At 42.4% G+C, this 15,390-nt stretch overlaps 3 protein-coding genes across 3 annotated transcripts; 1 reads left to right on the forward strand and 2 right to left on the reverse strand.

Annotated features, from left to right (window-relative positions):
* Positions 1-3,167: 3,167 nt before the first annotated feature.
* LOC115728536 (mechanosensitive ion channel protein 6-like) lies at positions 3,168-7,685 on the forward strand. The gene is made up of 5 exons (XM_030658856.2): positions 3,168-4,823; positions 5,180-5,303; positions 6,133-6,426; positions 6,506-6,708; positions 7,153-7,685. Exons 1-5 carry the CDS (start codon positions 3,232-3,234, stop codon positions 7,436-7,438), a joined length of 2,499 nt encoding a protein of 832 aa, XP_030514716.1. The 5' UTR covers positions 3,168-3,231; the 3' UTR covers positions 7,439-7,685.
* Positions 7,466-9,772, reverse strand: LOC115728563 (putative pentatricopeptide repeat-containing protein At1g26500). The gene is made up of 2 exons (XM_030658883.2): positions 7,875-9,772; positions 7,466-7,716 (listed from the first exon to the last, which is right to left on the reverse strand). The coding sequence occupies exon 1, from the start codon at positions 9,537-9,539 to the stop codon at positions 8,070-8,072; it is 1,470 nt and encodes a 489-aa protein (XP_030514743.1). The 5' UTR covers positions 9,540-9,772; the 3' UTR covers positions 7,466-7,716; positions 7,875-8,069.
* Positions 9,773-10,306: 534 nt separating this feature from the next.
* On the reverse strand, positions 10,307-15,146 carry LOC115728545 (pentatricopeptide repeat-containing protein At1g26460, mitochondrial). Its single transcript, XM_030658866.2, has 7 exons — positions 14,391-15,146; positions 13,192-13,414; positions 12,607-13,086; positions 11,599-11,805; positions 11,140-11,277; positions 10,851-11,039; positions 10,307-10,610 (listed from the first exon to the last, which is right to left on the reverse strand). Exons 1-6 carry the CDS (start codon positions 15,050-15,052, stop codon positions 10,854-10,856), a joined length of 1,896 nt encoding a protein of 631 aa, XP_030514726.1. The 5' UTR covers positions 15,053-15,146; the 3' UTR covers positions 10,307-10,610; positions 10,851-10,853.
* Positions 15,147-15,390: the final 244 nt, after the last annotated feature.

A 15,390-nucleotide genomic window follows, 5' to 3' on the forward strand; every position in this document is an offset into this window, starting at 1 on the left:
ATTATACTTGAGTTTTCACGGTTTTATAAAATTGAATGCTTCTTATTTGGTATCTTAGTGGTATTTGGAAGAGTGCAGCATTGCCATCTTTTATTGTACTTTGAACCTAGCAGTAAAAGAATAGATTTTCTTGCATCGTCGCTTCAAAAATTATCTCAGTATGCGCAAAAAAAAAAATTTTGGTTTGGGCCAGCCCTCCGGGCGAGAGCTCGTGACCCTCGTCCAAGGGCCAACGGAGGTCGTCGGTCTTGCCAGTGGGCGGTAGCCTTCTGTTGGTCCAAACAAAAAAAAAAACTAAAAAAGGCAGAAAATTTTATTTAAACAATAATTAAATTTTTTAAAAAATTATTAAAAAATTATTAAAAATCTATCACCTCACCTCCGACCGGGCAAATGGAATGAATTGACACAATTTAAAAAGGTTTATGACTTAATTGGCGCAAAAAAAATTTAGGATTGAATTGACACAAATACAATACATTTATAATTATTTTAGGTAATTTTCCCCTCGATTTGATTCTCGAAAGTAATGAGCCACCGTGATATCTTAGAATGGGGTCATTCAATTCCAACAGTCTGGATAAAGGCCTTTCAGGTTCCAACCATGCACATAAGTTGAAAGACTTGAATTACGCAAAGCTTTTTCTTTGTTTATTTTCCAGAAGAATAGGCATGTAATTTCTTTTCCTTTAATTTTTTGGTGCTGGGTAATGCCAAAAGAGAAAACAAGAGGTAAATTTATGAATTGGTTTCCAATGCTTGTTTGCTTTTCACCTAACCCAAGAATATTATATCATTAAGCAGAATAAAATGTCCGACCAAAAAAAAATGAGTTCGAATAGTGAAGAGATCGACAGTGAATGGTCACGACGTATATGTGCCCTCTCCGAGGATTTGCCATTATTATTATCTCCGTATGTTTCGCAAAAAATAAATAATTTAAATTTTTTTGTTAAAAATAATGGCTTGTATCGCTTAAAATAATTAGTGAATGAAGAAAGTTTTCATAAATATTTTCGTGGACGATGAAAATATTTTTCATTCATACATTCTTATAAGCAATATAAGAGATCCATTTTATGAAAAAAAATTTTAAGTCATTCATTTTATCGTGAAATAAATGAAGACATTGATTATAATTTATTGCTCAAACCAAAAGTTATTTTATATAAAAATAACATCCACTTAACGAATTAAAAGGATGATGTGGTCTCTTCACAAGCATTCGACAAAGTTAATTATACTAGGATTTTCACAATTTTATAAATTTATTGCTCTTTATTTCGGGGACAATTGTAAAAAAAATCCTAAACGCATTGTAATTGTGTCGGTTCAGTACTAAACCTTTTATATTTGTATAATATAGTACTTTCGGATTGGGAATCGCTAACGTGGGCAGCCGGTGTTAACATGGTTAATATTTTAATTTTTTAAATTTTCTTTTCTTTTTCTTCCCCCCTTCTTCCAGTCAACATCCGGCTAGAGGTGAGCCTTGCCACCCTTGGCAAGGTCTACCTCACCGCCTCTTGCCTCTGGCTGGTCATCGAGGTCTGGCGATTGAAAGAGAAAGGAAGAAAATAAAAAAGAATGAGAAAGAAAATTAAAAAAATAGATAAGAAATAAAAAAAATATTACAAAAATTGTCACATCGGTGTTGGCCACGTCAGCGATTTTTTTTTGCCAAAATTGACCGAAATGATTAAATTTAAATAAAAAGATTTAGGACCGAGTTAGCACAATTGCAATAAGTTAAGGACTCTTTTTGCAAGTATCCCTTTTGTTTAGTATCTTATTGGTACTTGGAAAACTAGAGCATTGCCATTCTTGATTGTACTTTGAACCTGACGATAAAAGAATAGGTTTTCTTGCATCATCACTTCAAATATTATTTGGGTTGCCAAAATTATGAAAAAATTTACCAAAAAAGTCCTAAACTTATTGTAAATGTATCAATTCAATCATAAATCCTTTTTTCTTACCAATTAAGTCCTAAACCTTTTGCAACTATGTTAATTCAATGTATACAGCCAATTTTTCTTATAAATCGTTGACGTGACCATGTCAAGATCGACTTGATAATTTTTAATAATATTTAAATAGTTTTCAATTTATTTATTATTAAGAGAAAGAAAATAAAATAAAAAAATATTATTAAAAATTGCCATGTTATCGTCGGTCATACCACGTCGGTAATTTCCGATTAAAATTGGCCAAATGGATTGAATTGACATAAATACAAAAAAAAAATTAGGACTCAATTGGCCAAAAAAAAAATTAGACTGAATTGATACAATTACAATAAGTTTAAGATTTTTTTGATAATTTTCCCACCAAACTAAAATATTGACGATGTGATTGTATATTTCCCTCGAGGCAACAACGTTATGCTCTAGGGCGCGTGTGCATATATATATGTTCAATCCAACAATTTAGCACTATTGAGTTAATTGAGATATTTACTATACCTTGCCTTCTCTTTTCTCCTTGTCTTTTCTGTTCCTTTTCTAGCTAAAAGCTATAAAAATTTTGCGTGAGATAAAATATTATATTAAGTCTAACGTTAGCACTGCATGACAACTTAAAATCCGTTTTGTAAAATCAAAGCATATTAAAATATATTTCTTCCCTAAAAAATGCCTACTTAAAAGCATGATTAACGAGTTCAATAAATCACGACCACATGCTAACAATTTGCAGACCTATATTCTGTTTCCTAATATATTCGCATATTTATCTACGGAACTCGAAAAGTAAGTCGTAAAAAATCAAGACAACGTCGTTGTCATAGTGAGAATGTGCAAGTTTTCCGGCATCGGATTAAATTTCTTCATTCCTAATTCAATTTTAGTTTGCTATTGACCTTTAATCTTTTCGATGGAGTGACTATTTAAGGATATGAAACAACACGAAGGTTATGAGCAAAGTATCCATGGATGTATAATCCTCTTTTACACAAAGCAATTACGAGATTGATAGTGGACCGGCAGGACTGTCGTTCTCGTTCCCGTTTCCGTCGCCACATGCTCTCCTTTTTAGTACCGACCCAAGAACACGCGTCCTTTTCTCTTTCTCCTTCTCGGGAGCTTTGAATCGACCCATCACTCGTATCTTGAATCCCATTCCCACCCAACTCTTGTTCTGCTTTGCCGTTCCGTCCATCAGATCAGGAATCTAGCGAACGTACATTGTCCGACCCAATTAAGTATTAAGCAGAACAAGTTTGTGAGGAGGATGAACGCAGGGAACGGCAAGATTTGGAGGGATCCAAGCTACGACTTTTGGAAAGACGGAGGAGTTACCAGCAATAAGGCGAACAGTACTGATTCCAAAGTTGGTGACGGCGAGGAGTTCGATTTCCAGAGAAGCGGCGAGAAGGGCTCGGAAGATCCGCCGTCGAAGCTGATCGGTCAGTTCCTGCACAAGCAGCGAGCTTCCGGCGATTTCTCGCTCGACATCGATTTGGAGATGCAAGAGCTCAAGCAAGACGACCACGACGATGACGACTTCACGCCGCTGCCACCTTTGGAGGAGTCGCCATTGAAGAGCCGGAACAAGGTGTCCTTTCACGAGTCCGGCTCGAGCGAGGCCAAGACCACCAAGGTTTCAGTGGAGAACCAGCAGCGGCAGCAGGAGGAGGGGAGCGCAGATGGGCAAGTCTTGAGGTGCACGTCGAACGCGTCGTTTCATAGCAACAGCTCGTTCAAGAGGAAGTCGCGGCTTCTGACCACGGCAGCAACGAAGAACAAGTCGAGGCTCTTAGGCCCGCCTGATCAGACGGACAAGAAATCAGATCGAGGCTCGAAATTATCGTTGTCGCCGAAACGCGGTGGGGACGACGACGAGGATGACCCTTTTGCGGGAGAGGACTTGCCAGGGCAGTACAAGAAGGCCAGGCTCAATCTGGTGATCCTGCTTGAGTGGGTGAGTTTGATCTTGATTATAGGTGCATTAGTCTGTAGCCTCACTATTCCTTACCTTAGGAAGAGGACTCTGTGGAAGCTCATGTTGTGGAAGTGGGAGGTAATGGTGTTGGTGTTGATATGTGGAAGGTTGGTCTCCGGCTGGGGCATCAGGATCATTGTGTTCTTTATTGAGAGGAACTTTGTTCTGAGGAAGAGGGTTCTTTATTTTGTTTATGGATTGAGGAAAGCAGTGCAAAATTGTCTGTGGTTAGGGCTGGTATTGGTGGCATGGCACTTCCTGTTTGATAAAAAGGTTGAAAGAGAGACCAATAGCAAGGCCCTATTGTTTGTCACCAAGGTCTTGGTTTGTCTCTTGGTTGGCACAGTGATTTGGCTTGTGAAGACTCTTATAGTCAAGGTCTTGGCGTCTTCCTTCCACGTGAGCACCTACTTTGATAGGATTCAGGAATCTCTGTTCAATCAGTATGTCATCGAGACCCTGTCAGGGCCGCCGTTAGTCGAGATGAGGAAAGCGGAGGAAGAGGAGGAGAAGATTGCGGTCGAAGTTGAGAAGCTGCAGAAGGCGGGGGCTGTGATACCTCCCGACCTTAATGCGGCTGTATTGCCAGAGAAAGGTAGTGGGAGAGTGATAGGTAGCGGGAGAGTACAAAAGAGTCCTAGAGGAAAGGACAAGGGGGAAGAGGGGATTACAATCGATCACTTGCATAAACTGAGTCCGAAGAATGTATCTGCGTGGAATATGAAGAGGCTGATGAATTTGGTGCGATATGGGAACCTCACGACACTGGATGAGCAGATATCAGGTCATGATGATGAATCTTCGAACCAAATAAACAGCGAAAGTGAAGCAAGAGCAGCGGCGAAGAAAATTTTCCAGAATGTGTCTCGGCAGGGATCCAAGTAATCGTTATTCAATTTTCATCAAATGTTGTTCTACTCTCACTGTCCTAAAGATCTTGAGCACAAACCTAACAGCGTCATTGCTTGGCCATATTAAGCCTTTAATACTAAACGTAGGCCGAACAATTTGAGGAAAAGCTTGAACTTGGTCCAATCTATCAATTCTGGCCTCTTCTTGCAAAATTATTATAGGAGCTTAATAGTGTGCTTTCCTACAATTCTGAACTCTTCATTCTGCATTACCCTTGGCCGTGATTTTTCATCTATGTTCTCTTCTATCTCTATCAGCTCTACGACCCTTTTTATTCACGGGTCTTGTTTTTTGTGGCTCTCTTTACGTGCTGTTTCTATTCCAGGCACATATATCTAGAGGACTTGATGCGGTTTATGCCAGAAGATGAGGCTGTCAAGACAATGAGTCTATTTGAAGGAGCATCAGAGAGCCAAAAAATTAGCAAATCATCATTAAAAAACTGGGTGGTAAGAGATGGTAGAAAGTATCTACTTGTTGTCTTGACTCTTTTAGCACTTGATTGAAAGGTCTGTAGAAGTCCAAATGAGATCATGTATAAGAAAAGAAGGAATTAATGGAAATGTAATCATGAGGTAAGTGGTATATAATCGAGTGACATCTAATTGTAACCTCTTCCAGGACCTTGGTAACTGACCAGCCTAAAAGTACACAATGCATGACATTCAGAACCTCTCAGCCCCCGTGTATAGGGTAGCATTTAGATGGTAGGTTTTCAATGAAAATCCAGCAATATGTTAAATGTATTTCGCGATAAGTATTGAGCAGAACAGCTTTCTGTCAGATAGCATATGACCCTAGAAGATGCCAGTTATTATGGATTTTACAGATATTGTTCTCCCTTGCAGAATCAAAGTTCAACATATTAATCTTTAGGAATCTAGTTAGTTTAGTGGATCTGGATGTTAAGGTAATAAATCCTGCTCTTGATGTAAATGGAGGGAGGGGGGTTTTGGAATTATCTTTTGCTAGTTGCAAGTGCTCATGAATAAAACCTCTTACTCAATTTATGTTTTCATGTCAGATTTGGGTCAAAGTACTCCGTTTCATTTTAGTTGCAAATCGAGTTCTCTATAGCTTAAACAGCAAAAAACTAGTTAGTGCTTAAAATTTTTGGACATTATGAAACTAACTGATCGCATTAGGATTGTGTATGCAACCTTCGCAAATTGGAGTTACCCTGATAAATCAATTACGCTGTCTTTCTACGTTTGTTAAACTTCTAACGCTGCAGTGTTCACTAATTGAGCTTTAAGGTTGCATTTGGATGTGACGCAGGTTAATGCTTTTAGAGAACGAAGAGCGCTAGCTTTGACGCTGGATGATACTAAGACAGCTGTGAACAAACTCCATCGGATGGTCAACATTCTAGTTGGCATCCTCATAGCCATTGTATGGCTCCTTATACTAGGAATTGCCACGAAAAAAGTTCTGCTTCTCATAAGCTCCCAGTTGCTGCTTGTGGTATTCATATTTGGAAACAGCTGCAAAACTACATTTGAAGCGTTAATTTTCTTGTTTGTGATTCATCCATTTGACGTCGGCGATCGTTGTGAAGTTGATGGGGTGCAGGTACATAGACGAACAGAGCTCTGTGTTTCAACAGATGTTCAAAATATATGTTACTAAACCATGATGCATCGTGTTTCAGATGGTTGTGGAAGAGATGAACATCCTAACGACTATTTTCCTAAGGTACGACAACCAGAAGATAATAATTCCGAACAGTGTTCTTGCTACTAAGGCCATCAGTAACTACTATCGAAGTCCCGATATGGGCGATGCAGTTGAATTCTGTGTGCACATATCTACACCAGCTGAGAAGATTGCAATGATGAAACAGAGAATAATAAGGTCAGTAGCTACGTTATTAGCTAATCAACTTGGCCCCCTTTACTTATCTACTTCCTGCATGGGACAGTAACCATTTAAGACAAATGAGGATGTTATCTTGGTTTTGGGCCTTCCGGCCTTGTAGAAGTGATGCATAAGCATTTAGAATGTAGAAGGTCCCTCACGGATTATGTGCAATTCGTCCTAAAACAAGACTTCTCACCTACGAGATCTCAGTTCTCTACCAATATACTGATTCTCACAACTGGTCACCCCAGAAAACAGAAAAATGTAGTAATGGCGGATATTATATACGTCCACACTGTTGTAAGACATCTTATTACTGCTGATTAAAACAAGCTTCACAGTTTAGCTATTCTACTCATACCTAACGACTTCTTGGTAAGTCTTTCTTTGGTTACTTGATCTTTCTGATTTGGTTTATATTACTAATCTTAAATGCAGTTACATTGAGAACAAGAAGGACCACTGGTACCCCGCACCAATGTTCATATTCAAGGATGTGGAAGAATTGAACAGGTTAAGAATAGCAGTTTGGTTGACGCATAGGATGAACCACCAGGACATGGGCGAAAAGTGGGCAAGAAGAGCCATCCTGGTGGAGGAGATGGTCAAGATTTTCAGGGAACTTGACATCCAATACCGGTTACTGCCCCTCGACATCAACATCCGTGCTATGCCTCCAGTGACCTCAACCGCTCCTCCTACCTGGACTACACCTTCTGGCTGAGTACATGCAGGGCAGGGGGTTTGTTTTAGTAAAAGGGAAGATTCAATTAGAAAACAAGAGTGTCCTGATATTTTAAAATGTCCAGATGCCAGAGCAATTTGCATAGAATTAGCTTTGAATGGGATCGGTTGTTTTCGAATATCTTGGCTGGTCTAACTAAATTTAGTTTGAGGTACATATACACTGGAGTAAGAGCCTCTGAGTATGGGCAGCACTGGAGTCTTCTTTATCCATTTCTTTTCATATACATTTTACATCATCTTGAATACATTTTGCAACTTCGCCTGTCTCTTCCTCTCAAACTCCTATGCGCAAGCACTTCATTCATCACTGACAGGATGCATAAAAAAATCTCTCCACAAAAAAGTTTCAACACTTGGTGGGAGAGTAATTTCTCCCTCACCGGCTGATGATATAATTCAAACCTGATCACAACAGATTAATCGCCCAATCAGTAGCCAATCTAAAAAAGCGACAAGAATGCCAACAGAAAGGGCTTCAGATGCATCTTCCGTTTATCTGTCCACCGGTTTGCATGTACAGGCATATCCTTTTTGTTAGTTAGCCTTCTCATTGATAAGGCCCTATGAAAGAAGAACCTTTCCACACACTTGGCCTCATAAAGCTCATCTCATGATTCGGCTGCTCTGTTTCTCCTCCTCTCGCGAGTCGCCATTTTCTCGCCATATCTCTCGAGTATATCAGCCAAATCGATCATGCCCGCCTCTCTTAGTCTCTTGCTCGCTTCTTCAAACATGAGCGTGCCATCCTCACTCGAATAGTAATGCAAGAACTTATTGTAATCAAATCGAGGCACCTCGAGTCCTCTATTCAATGTCCGCTCGACGTACTTGGTTGCTTCCAAGGACTTCCCCGCTTTCACTAATCCCCCCACGAAAATGGAGTCGAAATTTGCAGGCGTATCAGGTCCTTTCCTCCCCCGCTTCCCCAAATGCCCTTGCAATAACATGATGTACGTGTGCATTATGGGCTCGCACCCTCTCCTTATCATCTCTCTGAAAACATCGGTCGCCTCGCCTGCCCTTTTCAGTTTCAATAGCCCCTTGATCAATCCATGGTACACGTTAATGTCCGGCCTCTCAATCCCTTCTACAATCTTATAGGCCTCTCCCACCCGGCCTTGCGCCAACAGACCGTAGACAAGTGATCCCGCCGTCAATGCATCTGTCTGGATCCCTCTCTTATGCATTTCTTCAAACACCATATAAGCTTCACTCACCCTGCCCCTCCTACACAGCCAACTGATCACAAGCCTGTAGGTGGAAACATCCAACCGATCCTGCATCCTCATCCTCATCATCCCCAAGAGCTTCATCGCCTCGCCATACCGATTACTCTTGAAGAATCTCTCCATCATCGCCTCGAACGCCCAAACCTCTGGCTCCAGCCCTTCATCCACCATCGAGTTCCAAACTTTGGAGGCCTCGATCAAGTCACCGGCATTGCAAAACCCTCTGATCAACCACCCGTAAGTAACCCCATTAGGCCTAACCACGTCCTTTAACTGAAAGACCACATATTTAGCCTCCTCCACTAGCCTGTCCCTGCACAAACACTCCACCACCATATTCAGAGTCTCCACGCTGTACCCCCAACCATTCTCATTCATCAAGTGGAAGAACCCCACGCACTTCTTCAGCTCCCTGACCTGAGCCAACGTCTTCAAAGCAATCTTGAACGTCTTTTCGTTGGCCAAACGCCGTCGGGCCATGTCCTGGAGGACTTCCCAGAAGAGGGCGACGTTCCGGGACTTGCCGACGACGTCGGCGAGCTTGTTGAGGGTGAGGGAGGAGTGGGGGAAGTCGGGGCGGGTGAGGGTGAACTGGTAGAAGCGGTGGACGGGACGCCATGAGAGGGGGAAGTTGTTGCAGACGCGGAGGAAGAACTCGGGGCTGAGGTGGAAGGGGAAGGAGCGGAGGGAGGCGTGGAGGCGGGAATCGGGTGAGTGCTGCTGCTGGTAGAGGATGGTGGAGACGCGGAGGAGGTGGGAGGGATCGACGGCGGTGGTGGAGCTTAATGGGCGAAGGTGGAAGAGCACGGAGGTGAGAGGCTTGGGGAGTTCGGCGAGGGCGGCTCGCATTTGGTGAGAACAGATGAGATTCTGCCAGCTTATTAGCCTGCAAGCTCATTTCATCTATTTTGATGCTTATGTTTCCGTCTGAAAGAGGGCCATATTTCCTTCAATTAATTTCTTTCTACCGACTGATTAGCCAATTAGAAATTTTAGTCCACGGCTCTCTCCTACGGCACTACAGCACAAGCCCCGACTCATGGCCACCGTCATCGTGATGCCTAAGCTGCTGCCGCAGTCGCTCCACCGCCCGGCTGCTCTCGCACGGCAGTACACATGTTCCATAACAAATAAATTGATTCTTATGATGACGCCCCAGGTGCGTAGGGTTATGATCGCACCTCTGCTCCTTTTAATTAAGGGAGAAGAGAGGATATTTGAGACCTCTTTTACTTCCTAATATATAAGCAAGTCATCCTAATCTCCGCAGAGAAGTTTTCTGGCATGCACGTAATAGATGCAACTCCAGTAGAAAATATTTCGTCCATGATATTCTCTTCTAATGTCAAGCATCAAATTAAATAATTACTTCCCTTTTGTAGCATTCACTTCCACCTCAAAAGGTGAGCTCATGGACCAAATGTGGAATGGACAATGCCCTATGATGAGTTTAATCTAACTAGTCGCTTTTTGGATAAATGGTGTCTTCCTTCTGCTGTCATATAGATGCAGGAAGAGACTACAGCCACTTCTGTTGACAGTAGCTTCTCTGTCCTCGGACCAAGCTGGCAAGCTCAAGATGGAAGATCAGCAGATCGATTTATGGACAGCACATATGAAACAGAACGTAATTTGTGCAACATTTATTCATCATCAACCGGATTACCTTGCAAGATTTTGCATCATCACTGGCCCTCCGAGGTTCTCATACAGAAAAGAAGAGGATGTAAAGAGCAAAACAAAATTACTGGCTCTAAAGACTAAAATCCTAGATTCATTCTGTCGAAAATGGGAAAGGTAGAATTGAATAATATACAAAGGGAAAGGAAAGATCAATGGTTACAGTGCAGCTTATGCTCAACCACGGGGAAGGCAGGGAAGATCAGAGCCTTCGAACTTCGAGAGCCAAAATCAGCATACCTACATGAAGAGAGCACTCGGAATTAAGCCTGCAACGCCACGACATAAGACATCTGACTGAGTCACTAGGCTTGCGAGGCATAAAAAGAAGCAGGAAAAGCCATAAATGAATCCTGGGTGAGAAATGACAACAAGACGCGCAACCCAGCAAATGCTAAGCCAATCTACGTGGGGGATCAGTACAACTATGTGGCTATAAAAGGTTACGAAGCATGAAGTGGCAAAAGCCCTAAGCATTACCTGTCAAGCATACTCTGTGCTGTAATTAAGATTAAATAGTATGTCTCTGCGATTTTCATTGCCCATACGTATTTTAAACTTCCTAGCCAGTGAATCCACCCGGTCATCGCTCTCATAGTCCATCTCTCTCATACATCGTCTTCTGACCTTTTTAAGCATCTCCTTTGTGGGAATGAATCCAGCAATTACCTGGCATAGCATTTAAAACTCAAAACATCAATATTGGCATCAAAAGCAATAGATATTTCTCAAGAGCAGGCCAGCTTAGAGCTCGGTCAATAAACATTACCATTTCATCAATCACAGAGAGAGCAGCTTTTGGATCTCGGTTTATCAGATGCGCATCCACAAGCAAACCATATGACGTAGCATTTGGTTTAACCCCCACGCTAACCAAATGCTCAAAAACCCTTGACGCTTCAAATGTCTGTCACAGCAAAACTTCCATTTACTTACATTTGGTATAGTGGCAAAGCATAACATACAGGCTTAACATGTATCTGCTCCTAATCACAAAAACGTTCATGTTCACAAGCTATTTTATGGCACTGCTGTTAGTTTATGTGACTGCTGAATGCTGATAGCGATGTATCCAGTTATATATGACATCAGGAAAAGGACTAATTTGACATCGCACTAAGGCCTACCATGTGAAACATGCAAGATAATGGTAAATGGCCTAGATCAACTGAAAGGGAATCTGCATTCAACTTCAAACAGGCAACTGAGAGAAGGAAGTATCATGCACCTTCTTCAGCTTCCCGAATGCATATAAAAGCGCATTATAGGAATGGATATCCGGGGTCAAGCCAAAAGTTCCACCAATTGCCTCAAATGTCTGGTATGCACGGTCAAGATCCCATGTATCGGCACAACCTAAGATTACACAATTGAGAGCAGCAACAGATTTGTAAGGAGGATCACCACGACTCAAATTCTCCAGTTGAAAGTACACCTGCAATTTTTCTAAGTGAATCAGCAACAAAGGTCAATGATGTACACAAAAACTTCTCAAACACCATCAAATTATGCCAGCAGAGCTTTAAAACCATACTGGGCTGAACTATTCAACTAGTTGGACCAAGAATAGGTTTGCAAAGCAGTCATCACTTATCATACAACCCAGTTCGACCAAGAATCAGATTGAACTGAGTTTGATCTGATTAAACTGATGAGCTCTTTGCCTATTCAAACTGACTGAGATTTGAGAAACTTAATCCAGGCCCATAAGAAAGATAAATGCCAAAACTCACACCTCAGTTGGGAGAGAGCTCCTAGCCACTAACCTACATATCGCCTTTCACTATAAATGAGTCCTTCCCTCATTTTGTGGGTTTTGAAAACAAATCTCAAACAGTAGAAGGTGAGATTCAAATGCTTGATAGATCATTCAATGTCAGCACACCTGAAAAACCAGGCAAGGAGCCAGTCTGGTCACGTTTTGCATGGACTAACGTTTCTACCTACTGAACGACCAACTTCTCAGCGCCCATCGTAAAATTTCTCAGAACAGTAATTTTCAGAAGACTGGAAGCAAGCCAGAAATCTAAAGCTCATCTAGAAACAGATGACAGCATAACATGGACATTAAAATGACACTAAGAGCAGCCAAGCTGCCATAATATGCTATTAAAGTTCAAATAGGTCGTGTTGCGGTGGGGGATCTGCATCAACAGTGACCAAAGAAATATTGCGAGCTGCAATACTATGAGAGATTGTTGATAATCATGAAAAAAACAATTTGTCCAATACTCACGGAGTCCAACGTCTCAAAACCATTCTTGGAGCATGCAACCACCAAAGGCTTTAGAGAGGTAAATGGAGAGAAAAGATCTTCAGCTTGCTCCTGGGGATTTCCATAGGCAGTCTCAAACTCACGCAATGTACTAAAGGCCCTCTGTAAATTGCCCAGTGAGGCAAGGGCATATATCTTTCCAAGGTATGATGCTGGACTAGGTGTATTCTTTTGCCGTAAAGACCGTCGCAAGATTGCCCAAGAAGCATCTAGGAGAGTAGAACTAAATGTTCTACCAGCAGTTCCAAGTGCCGATAAAACCAGCCCTTCATCCACGGAAAGATGAACAGGAGGCCTTGCCATCTCACCTCGAGCAATCCATTTCGCCATAAATTCCAATGCATAAAATGCTAATTTGCTATTGTCATCTTGCATCGCAACTTCAGCAATGTAATTGCATAGGCTCCATGATGGGCAAAGAGCTTTATTCTGATCCATTGCCTAGGAATATTGGTAGGAACAAAGTCACAAATGGAAAAAATCAAGTAATGCACATCAACAAGTGCAGAACTTCAAGGATCATGACCGAACAAATTAATGGCATACCTTGCACCTCTCAATTATCAACACCAATGTGTCCAACCGGCCTTTCTTGACACAGCTTTGCACACATTCAGTGAATATTTCCATCGACAACATATAGCCAGACTTCAGAGTAAGATCTACATATTTCAAGGCAGCATCTATTTGATCCGCCAAAAGGAGCAAGCGAGTTACCAATCCATAGGACTGTTCATCAGGCTGAGATTCTTTTCCTGTCTGCAGCATCCTGGTGACGGTAAGAATTAGATTGTCCGATTAAAAGTCAACCTTTCACTGTAAGAGAGTGCATGCATCTCACGCTACTAAGAGCACGAATACTATCAGGAAACAGCCAATTCATCTTCCACAGATGATACAATAGCCAGTAGCATGCACAACTAGTACAGAAAAACCCAAAGTCAACTGGATTTTGACAGGGAGCACCTTCATTGAGCAAAAATTGCAAGACAAATTGAACCACATCGGCAGCAGTTCTTATTATCCATGCACGCCACATAATTTTTTAACTGAGTAATTGTAAGAACGTCATTAAATAATATGATCACGACTCGTCATGATTATCCAAAGCTAGGGTATCCTTTTTTCCTGACAGATCAAAAGACAGAAGTCCACTAAGCCTCAAATTTTGGGACATGGGCAGCAATTTGACCCTATGAACTCCTCTAAACAATGCACCTAAACATAGAGTCTCCAAAACTCAAACTCCAGGTCAGGAACGCAACTAATAGAAGGGCACAGGAAAAAAATTCTCCATGTTCTCATGCAGACTATCACAATCATTGCACTTAGGCCGAAAAACTAACCCTTGCCTCACTTATTTCAGAAACAATTTTGCCGGATAACAGAAAGAACCAGTCTTCGGAGTCAAATCCAGCCTATGTCATATTAATGTCAGGATAAAGCAGCTCCACTTCCATTGTATACGGTGCCATAGAAGTACCACAATTTCCGCCTCCCACTAATGCAAATAAGTTACTCTTGCATTCAAAGGAACATAGAGCATGAATATGGCCCAGATAAGATCACCTTCTTCTTGCCCTATATACCCATTTTACATATCAGCTTCTTCTTATAAGAAATATCGTACATACATACATAACGACAATAGCCTGATAAAAACCATATTCATCAGTATATGCACATTCGGAATCTTATCATTTCACGGTTATTTAGCCCCTATTAACGGGATGAACAGTTCTAACCGTTCCAGCAACTTCTCAGCAGCCTCGGCCTCCCGAGCCTCGTACATTGCCTTCAGAACGAGGTTAAACGAAGCCGTGTTGGGCTCGATGGAGTATTCCTCCATCTGAGCGACCAGGTCGAGCATGTCCCCAGCAGACGCTCCAGTCATCAGGTTCGCCCTCAGGTAATGGTTGAAGATATTCACGTCGGGCCGGTTCGGCTTCCCGTTCTTGTCCAGGCTCCGAATCCAGAGCTCGAAGAGCTGCTTCATGTCGAACCACCGCTGCGACGTCATCCAATCGGCGAAGACGTTCATCAGGGACTGGACGTCGAGCGTCTGCGAGAGGGACTGCATGCGGAAGGCGGCCTGGTGGAGTAACCCCTGAGGGATGAGGGCCTGGGCCTGGGCGGAGGCGGAGGCGGTGTAGGGGATCGGGTTGCGCCAGTTGGAGGAGTAGAGAGGGCTCCCCGTAGCTGGATTCGGAGGGAGCGGCGTGGAAGGCGTGGGGTCAGGGTCAGGGCTAGCGCCAGGGTTCGGAGACGGGTCGGGTGATTCGGCCAGCTGAGGCTGCTGAGAGAGGAAAGCGGAGGAGGTGATCGATTTGACGGAGTGAGGAGGGGAATTGCCGAGGGCATTGAGGAGAGTGCGGGTCCTGGTGAAGATCGACGCCTGAGACGCCATTGATGAGAACCTCGGCGGAGGACGGCGTCTGAAACTAGTGGGTGGAAGGGGGGTTTTTTTAGGGTTCTTGAGAGTGGAGGTGAGAGAGTGAGAGAGTTTGGGGGTAATCTGGTTGGATCACGGATGGTGGCGGATACCGGCCGATGGTCAATCTGGTAATTTCCCATATCAGTCAACGGTGAAGAAGCGGAGAGAAGACGCCAATCCTGGACGACATGGACTTCAAAAATTTTGGTTTATAAGGGCGCGTATGGTAACACTTCTCTACGAGACTTCTCCTCAAAAGTAGAAGTTGATTTTTCTATTTCTATTTCAAATTGACTTCTGATCAGGAAAAT

The sequence above is a fragment of the Rhodamnia argentea genome, chromosome 6 (genome assembly GCF_020921035.1).
Source record: "Rhodamnia argentea isolate NSW1041297 chromosome 6, ASM2092103v1, whole genome shotgun sequence".
NCBI classification, from domain to species: domain Eukaryota; kingdom Viridiplantae; phylum Streptophyta; class Magnoliopsida; order Myrtales; family Myrtaceae; genus Rhodamnia; species Rhodamnia argentea.